General features: G+C 43.8%; 1 protein-coding gene across 1 annotated transcript; it reads right to left on the minus strand.

Annotated features, from left to right (window-relative positions):
- Window positions 1-1,703: 1,703 nt before the first annotated feature.
- zic5 (zic family member 5 (odd-paired homolog, Drosophila)) lies at window positions 1,704-5,596 on the minus strand. The gene is made up of 2 exons (XM_017410130.3): window positions 4,422-5,596; window positions 1,704-3,257 (listed from the first exon to the last, which is right to left on the minus strand). The coding sequence occupies exons 1-2, from the start codon at window positions 5,473-5,475 to the stop codon at window positions 2,806-2,808; spliced, it is 1,506 nt and encodes a 501-aa protein (XP_017265619.1). The 5' UTR covers window positions 5,476-5,596; the 3' UTR covers window positions 1,704-2,805.
- Between the last annotated feature and the right edge of the window lie 3,627 nt (window positions 5,597-9,223).

Genomic DNA, 9,223 nt, shown 5'->3' on the forward strand with positions numbered 1-9,223 from the left:
TTGGGGGCTCCTTAAACCAAGGAGCCCCAGGTAGCTTCAGTGATTCAGTGAAGAGAGTTGTTTGTTGTGGTGAAAACTGTTCTGTTTTTGTGGGTTTTTTAGGTCAATTTCTGGTGTTTATTATTAATGATTCAATGTTTTTTTTTAGATGTTTTCAAAGTGCTTTAAAGGTACTCACTGCCATTTCATGAAGACTGGTAAAAAAGAAACAATCAAAATAAAAATCATAACATGAGAAACAAATTCAGCCCATTTGTTTCCTCCCTCACATCATCTCCATAAAGTGAACTGGAGATTTGTAAGGGTAATATTCGTAAACGCCTGCCATCATGCGTTTGTTTACCTCCGGAAACACCAGAAGTGACTGAAAATGGGTCAAGAGTGGCGACATCAATGGGAGAGCCGGCATGGGATGGAGAAGTTTGACAATTTTGGAGCACTGTTTCGTGATCATGCTCAGGTTGTTGAGTTCATTAAGCAGATAAAAGTGCTTTGTTTACATTGAGTGTGGACCTGCATTTCAGAATTGCTTATCAGGAAAACTACTGGGGTAAACTTTTTCAAACTGCACCACTTGATATAGTTGAGGGTAACCTTTTTTCCGGTTTGATTTAACACTGTCCAGTGTGTACTTTTAAAACAGCAATCTAAGCTGAACTTACATGCAAATCCCCCTCCCTCCCTCCCTCCTGAGGGTCCTCTGAGCCGAATAAATCTGAAAATTCAGTCCCCAAATCTCCCAGACCTCAGGTGTGTTTATGGAGACAACATTAAGGCTACAGAAGTGTGTGTTGTTGAGGGTTTTTTTCTCCTTTTATTTCTTTCCCTGTTGCATGTGTGTCCTCTACCTGTCAGCGGAGTGTTCGCAGTGACATCTCTCGCATCTCTTCCCTGTTTCTCGCCGCTTTGATATTTACGTAATTTAGTGGCAGTTAGTGCAACCGGACACATTCAAATGAGCCAAAAAAAAAACCCCTCTAACTCGCCACGAAGACTGTCAAAGCAGGCCGGGCTTCCTCTCGTGAAACCTGCAGCCTTTGAAGTGAAGAACAGAACAATTTTAATTCTATAGACTGGACAGCTTTGAAAGTGAGATTCTGTGTTTTAATGGAGGAAATAAGGAGGTGGGGGGAAGTTTTTTTCTTCTTCTTCTTCTTCTTCTCTTAATACACTCTATACAAGGCTTTGCTTATTGTCAGATATCTTTTTATCTTTTATTTTTCCCATGAATGATTCATGCCTCGGCCGCTTTGTGTTTAGTCGCAGCTTTTCAGAGGTTCGAGCCATCAGGGGGCTATAAGTTTCCCCCATTAGCTCGGTGATTAGTTTCTTACCGAGTCTTCTTTGGGCCTTGTTATATATATGGGCCTGTTTCTGGGAACAGTGGAGGTTTGATAGAAATGTCAGGGACGTGGCAAAGGAACACATCAAGTCTCTCATTTAAGGCCAGACAGATGATTTGTTGACTCTTATTTACAGTTCACAATAAAACTGAAGGCATTGTTTAACAGGACTGGTGCAACCTCTAAATACAAAAAAGGTGAAAAAGCTCACTACCTCCTACCAAAACTGACAATATTTACACCTTCAAATTACCCTATTATTCACGCCAACTTAAATCAGAATCATTCCGAATGATTCCTGACATTTTTATTCAATTTTAGCATGACTTTTAGGTTGTAAATAAAATTCTGAACATCAAGTTGATTCACCCCACTCCTTTCGCTTTTCTTTCTTTTTTTTTCTTATCCATCATGTCCAGAGACACCATGCACCTCCAAATGAAAGACAGATCACTACAAAAGGCATGCGAGAAAAAGGACTCTTCACATTACACAGCCTATATATTCAAGTAGATGATTTCTTCTTTTTTTTCTTCTTCTTCTTCTTCTTCTTCTTACAAAGCACAAATAAAAAATAAACCCAAAGTGTTAAAACATTATTTTTTTTTTAAAAAAATGAAACATCAGCAGGGCTCTACATACATCACCAAAACTCATATTATTATAATAATTATTATTATTCTTTGGTGTTTTCTGTGACGACACTGATACCAGCAAAATAAATTACAATGTACAAAACAAATCCCTCTGCAAATAAAAACTACACAACATTCACAAGCATCGGTACAATTACACATATGTACAAATCCTACAGGGTCTGTCTGGTGGAGACATTTAGTGTCTCAAGGGACTTTAACAAGCAGTACACTTGTGTATTTTTTCTTCCTTCTTGCATAAAATACAGTTTTAAATAAGTTTTTAAATATTACAAAATTCCACCCAAACATTTTTTTAAAAATCTGAAAAATGACAACCCCTTAAGACACTTGGAAAAAAAATTTTTTGTCCCCTTGTTTATTTTTGCCTCATTTCTGTACCACTGCACATTAAAGAAAGCACGTTGTTTTAAAAGGCCTCTTTTTATAAGATTTAACTGCTTGTTGCCACCTGTAAGGTTACAAGTGTCCCCCCCTCCCCACCCTCCTTTCATGTGACACTGATTAAATATAGTCCTAACTGCGTCAAGATGATTTGAGGTCAGGTGGGGGGAAACTGGCATTTTAGCACATCAGATGAGTCAGTTATAATTTAAACCCTGTGTATGAATCTTCAAACAAATAAATAAAAAGTTCCAGTCAAATCTGGGTCATTTTAAGCAGTCTGTTTAGCTTTTATTATCTGATTGAGCTTGATTTCAATTTAAGTTAAGGATCAGGGATCACCTGTGGGGGAAAAAATGCACCTACAATCAGTGGTAATTCGCCCGACTTTAGTGTTGGAAATGGGTCAGCTCCGTGAGGCATCAGAGCATCGTCCTCGGGTCCGAATTTCTGAACGAGTCCTCGTCGTCCGAGTCAGACGTTGGCACGTCGCTGGAGGGGGTGTGCAGGTGGTTGGGCGCCCCGCCGCTCCCCTGGCACACGTACCACTCGTTGAGGTTGGTGACCTGAGGGGAGGAGAGGTTCGCCGAGCGCGTCCTGTGCGCGTCGGGCACGGGCGACAGCGCGTCCCCGCCGAGAGGGTTCGTGGAGGAGATGTAGGTGAGGCTGGTGGAGCTGGGGGGCGGTGGGGACTTGCAGTGCACCTTCATGTGCTTGCGCAACGAGCTGGGGTGCGTGTAGGACTTGTCGCAGCCGCGCACCTTGCAGTAGTAGGGCTTGTCGCTGGTGTGCACGTGGGAGTGCTTCTTCCGGTCGCTGCTGTTGGCGAATTTTCGGTCGCATCCGTCAAACTCGCACTTGAAGGGCTTCTCTCCTTGAATGCACAAGAAACAGACACTTTTAGGACGGAGATGGGGATCTTAAATTTCCAATTTAGTAAAAGCAAATGTTTAAATAAAAATTGAAAATAAACGCGGGGGACACTGAAAGACAACCTGTCAGCTTTACGCAACAAAAGTTTGTTTCTAATTAGTCTGGAGTGCATTTTGGGTTGGGGAGGGGGGGTGTATGATCTGTTGCTGCTCACCCCCTTATCTTAAAGTGGGCTACATTTCTCCGTGAACACGTGTAACATGCCTCGAGGCCTTCTGGTTTTTCATGCGTGCATGTGGGCGGAAAGGAGGGGGCACTCAGGAGACCACCAGGAGACACACAAAACATGTCAAACTAAAAAGATGAAACAAAATGCTTTTTTTTTACCCCCAAAACCTCTACGCTCTTTATTTGTTTTGAAATATGATGGAACGACGTAACTCGGACTCTCTGATCACTTAAGATGATTTATTCCATGTGGGCTTTTAAATGATCCGTTAAAGACGAGAGGTACGTTGTTGCACAAAATGGAAATCAATGTCCCCTGAGAAGCCTCAACTGGAACATAAATCTGTGTAAAACACCAAAAAATTAAAATAAAAACTTTCAACTCAAGGTTGACAAAACCTGAAACGATTCACAGTATTTAAACCCCGGGTTTGTTTTGGTTGACGCTATTGGATGTTTCTCCGCAGACATGACAGGACGGAGAGGGTAGAATCTGGCACAGTCTGTTCCCTTGAAGGTTTAAATCGTAAAAGTGACTAAATTCAACACACGTGTTTTGCATTTTTATGTAGAAATCGTGTATCATCTCGTGACCTCCTCCATATGCAGACTGTGCCTTTGCGTAAAAACGTCCTACGCCTGCGGGGCAAATTACATTTACGCGTGCAGCAGTATGTACGTAAGCACGTTTTACAAATCGTATGCTCTAAGCTTTTCACGCCTACCGCAGAGGTTTGCATGGGAAAGTAAAGAAAAAAAGTTTAGATGGGAGAAAGAAAATAAAACGCGGTTAGTTTTTGCGCGGAGGGTTTATTTTTCTTTCTGCGCGCAATTACGCACGAGCGAAATGACGGTCTGTTCAGAACGTGGATTAAAAAAAACAAGGTGAAACTGACTTTATTCTCCTGCCTTTCAAACAGTGACATGTAGCACTGACCTGTGTGTGTTCTCTTGTGGATTTTGAGGTTTTCCGAGCGCGCGAACACCTTTCCGCAGCCGGGGAACGGACACGGGAAGGGCTTCTCCCCGGTGTGAACTCGGATGTGGTTGATCAGTTTGTACTTCGCTTTGAACGCCTTGCCCTCGCGCGGACATTCCTCCCAGAAGCAGACGTGAGTGCTCTGCTCGGGTCCCCCGACGTGCTCCACCGTGACGTGGTTGACAAGCTCGTGCATGGTGCTGTACGTCTTCGAGCAGGGCTTCTTCTGGCTCTGCTCCGGCTCGATCCACTTGCAGATGAGCTCCTGCTTGATGGGCTGCCGCATGTACCTCAGAAACGCCCCCGCGGCTCCGTGAGGCGCGGAGGCGATGTTCACGTTGAGGTTCATGGAGTTGTAGCTGTGCAGAGACGACGCTCCATAGTGGTGCTCCGGCCTGTGCCCGAAGTGCTCCGGCCTGCCGTAGATGTCCCCCGGCAGACCCAGGCGCATCTGCCCGTTGAGGGCATGGTGGTGGTGGTGGTGCGCGCCTGGGGACGCCTGCTCGTGAAGTCCAGTAAAAAGTGAATGGGCCCCACTTTCCGCGTGCCCATAAGCACCTGTTGGCGAAATGAACATGCCATGGTGATGAGGGGAGGAGGCGGAACTATGCTGGTCGCCAAGTGCATGCATAGCAGAGGCTGAGAGTTCTCTCCTGAGGATGAAGTCCCTGCTGCTTGAGTAGCCTGAGTGGGGGTGAGCCACGGGGAAACCAACTGTGGTCTGAGCGGGAGTGAAAGACGCCGCGATCTGGGCTTCGGGGTGGCTCTGAATGTGCTGAGACGGGCTAAGTTTGAGAGCATTTGTCTGTGCCATGTGCTCTGGTCCAAATGGAGTGAGTGCCACTCCGGGGTCGTTGCCCAGCTCCCCAGGGTGGAGGTGGGCATGGTGGGAAAGAGGGTGATGCCCCCCTAGCCCCGGGAAGCCTGTCATATTCTGATGAGGAAGGGGCTGAGTTGCTGCCAAATCCGCTAATCTGATCGCCGGGTTCCTCTTGCTTAAAGGGGGTTCCATAACTTACAGGGACAAGTCCATCCGCACTAAGCACACCACGCGCTCTAAAACATGAGGAAAATATGGATATAAGGGTTTTCTATAAGTTCTTTTTGTCCGGCTTCTAACTCTGCTTTGCTCCTTTCCCCACTCTGTCCTCAAGCGATTGGCAGAACATACAACAGTTGGAGGACACAGTGGGGAATAGAGTTTAGAAATGGCACTGCGGGTATTGGACGGATTTCGGTGACTGGCAGTTAGGAGGACGAAGCGATTGGCTGTCGTTCAGCGCAGGGGCCCAGCAGGGTTCCGCCCCCTCACTCTCTTTATCGCTGCTGACTCCAAAAAGTTGTACTCACTAAAAAGTTATCAGCGGATCTGTTTACTGGAGCTCGCGCTCGCGGATGACCGAAATTTCAGTCTGTTGTGACAAAGCGCGTTCTGGTCCACGCGCGGATTGGGTGTCCAAATATACTGGTGTAAATCTACCATAAATAAATAAATAACTGGCTAATTATTAATAAAGAAACGAGCAGCCCTGGTCCCGTATTTGGAGCTCGTAAAAATAAATATATGCTTATATAAATATATAAAAAATCCGGAGCGATGTGTTTGTTCAGTTTATTTGGAGGGGAGTTTTTGGGAGAAATAGTTCCAAAACATGCAGCTTTAAAAACATTATTTAACAGGAAAATCAATGAGATGATCAAAGCGAACATGTGGGCGAAAAATGCCTCTCTGTATTGAAAACAAATAAATATAAAAACAGTATAAAAATACATAGTAAACAGCAAACATATAAACATAAACAAATGCGCACAAAACTAGCTTTTAGACCAGTTTTAAGCTTCGACGCTTTTTAACCTCGCATAGCCATTAACTTCTACTGGGAGATTTCATTTATAAATATAATTAACTATTTGGTCATACATTAATTGGGAAAAAAAATAACTTTAATTTGTGAATTGAGTTTTTGCCAAGCAACAATTCCAACATTAAGACGATTAAACAAAAACAAAACAAAAAGTCCAAAATTTAGGCTTCATTTCAGAGGTTTGATTTTCATTAGGAAATTTATTTATTTATTTATTTATTTATTTATTTATTTATTTATTTATTTATTTATTTATTTATTTATTTATCTCAGCCAATTATTTTATAATAGTAGTGCAACATTGGAGGTTCTCAGGCAGTCCAGCTGTATTTATCTAATTGGACTTTTTGATGGTAGTTTTGTTTTTGTTTTTTAACAGCAAATCTGTCATTACTATTATTTACATATTTACTCCCTTATTCCACCCCCGCCCCTGCTCCCCATCCTTCCTGATGGAAGTTTAAATCCCTCTCTTAAAAGCTGCATACCTGCTGCAGTCCGGGCTGTAGCCATGGGCCACATGGTGCAGGAGGTGTGCTGGAGATGACATTTGTTTACTGCAGCTTCACTCAGACGAAGTGGCTCTGCTCAATGTTGGCTTGTTGCATAGTTTTATAAAATGATTAATGAACTTGATCATTAGGATTTAAGGGGAAGCCTTTACTCGGCAGTTTTTTTTTTTTCCTACAGAGGGACAGCTGCATTAAATGCAAATAAATCAGTTGGATGATGGTTTATGCTGCTGCTTTTTAGGACACTGGGCTCGGTTTGTGAACTAATTTTACTTCCATGTTGACCCCCTTTTTTTCCTCTCAAAACTTTAAATTTACATAAATAATAAAATGAAAATGAAAACCCCAATCCTCTGTGGGATCTGCAACACCGAGAATGTAGTAAAATAAATAAATCGGGCCCAGATAAAAAAATAAATAAATAAATAAACCTTCTGGGAGCCCATAAACCACACAGGAGCAGCGGGGGCATTGTTTATGATTTTTTTTTTTTTTTTTAAGCTCTCTGTTTCATACACATCAAATGAAGCGCCACGATACAATGATAACATTAATGATAATATTAATAAAATTAAATTAAGCCTAGAACCCAATCCAGGCGGATGGGACAAATCAGAACGCGCGGTTCTGGTGCTGAAACGGGCCACGAACACCGCTCACTGTCTGCACAGGCTGCTCGGAAACATCACGCACAGTTTCATGTTTCAGGCTGCCGCACGGTGCAACTAAAGGTGGATTTATGTATTTATTCATTCATGTATTAAATAGAAAATAAGACGGGAGTCCATATTATTGACTCGCAGCTTCAGATTTACGCTCGACGGGTGTGTGCGCGTCCAAAAACAAAGACGCTTTGTTATAAACTGGGTTATTTTACCAAAGGGGGTGTGGTGTGAGAGAGAGAGAGAATGAGAGAGAGAGAGGGGGGGGGGGAGGCATGGGGGGGGCATATGTGGTCTTAAAGGGGTCATAGGTCAAACAGCCATGAAACGCAGGGTCGCGGAAGCCACACAAGTACCGTTCCAGTGTGTCAACATATTGATACTGTCAGATAACAGGCAGCGGTATTATTCGCCCTGATGTCGCTCCCATTGATGGGCTTCTCCTCATTAAGACGCTGTCACTTCATCTCGGGAGCTCCTTTTTCAGATCCCGGGTGATATTCTAACTGATTTATGACTTACATGTGCAGGTCGCGGATCTGGGTGCCTTAGTGCCTTCCAAGAACCTGTTGAAATATTGCTCTTTGGGAGGGTAGGCTGTAGGACCCCCTTTTTTTCCTTCTTGTCCCCTCCCAGCCTCGCATGCAGCCGCCTCTTACCGATTGAGTTCTGCTTTTTCTTATTTTTTCTTTTTTTCTTTTTTGGGGGTAGGGGGGTTCCTCTTCCCATCTGGGGGAATGTTCTGTGGTTTTCCACCCCCCCCCCCCCCACACACACACACACAAAAAATAAAGAACTTCTACTAGAGGAGGTCGGCATACGTGACTTTGAACTTGGATCAGCTCACTGCGTTTCCTGTGGTGCGGGTTGGAATAGGCCTGGGAGAAAGAGGCGCACAACGCTCACACACACGCACGCGCGCGCGCACGAACACAGACACACACAATCCGAGCAAAGAGTAGACACAAGTTTAGAAAAAAAAAAGTTTTTTAAAAAACTCTTTCCCTCGCCCTTCACCATTACTTGTCGCCCAGAGTGAGTGAGGGGAGCGGAGGTAGCAGGAGTGTGTGATTTCGGAGCGACAGAATCAGCTGGGGAGGATTTTCTTTTTTTATGTGGTGAAAAATGTAAGTAAACTTCCTTTTGGCTCGCGAGTGAATGAGTGGCTGTGGTGGATGGCTTGTACCATAACCAGTTCAACTTAGATAAATGGTGCGTGCGTGGTGGAATGGTGCCACCAAATAAAGCAGGCAAAAATTGCCTTATAACCAAACAGGAAATAAGGAAGCAACACTTTTGTGACAGGAGAGGCACTCTGAGAGCTCTAACATCACCGTTTGTTTTCAACCAAACTTCCTCTGTTCTGTAATTCAAGTGAAGGGTTGACCACAACGCGCATGTTTGGTTTTGTTTTTATTGGTGTGGTGAACGTGGGAAGCACCGAGGGAGCAAATTGGGTGGACAGAACCACACACCGCTGGTGGCAAGCAGGGGGGAACCAGCGCAGGCCCAGCTGTGGTTTGTTCCACAACCAGCGACAAAACCACTGCACTCCATATGGAGCCACACACACACACACGCTTCTTTTGACTTACGGGGAACAAGAAATGGCCTAAAATTCAATTTTTCAATTTAAATTTGTGGTTTGGGCATTTATTTATATATTTATACACAATATATCTTTGTTAGCTGATCAGAATTCTGTGTGACCATAGGCTATA

This window comes from Kryptolebias marmoratus, linkage group LG6 (genome assembly GCF_001649575.2).
Source record: "Kryptolebias marmoratus isolate JLee-2015 linkage group LG6, ASM164957v2, whole genome shotgun sequence".
Taxonomy (NCBI): domain Eukaryota; kingdom Metazoa; phylum Chordata; class Actinopteri; order Cyprinodontiformes; family Rivulidae; genus Kryptolebias; species Kryptolebias marmoratus.

Excerpts from the sequence above, each read along its gene's own strand:
- zic5 (XM_017410130.3), bottom strand. The coding sequence starts at position 5,475 with ATGGAACCCCCTTTAAGCAAGAGGAACCCGGCGATCAGATTAGCGGAT. Across the intron at positions 3,258-4,421 it reads CCACAAGAGAACACACACAG|GAGAGAAGCCCTTCAAGTGC; the intron begins GTCAGTGCTACA and ends TGTGCATTCAAG.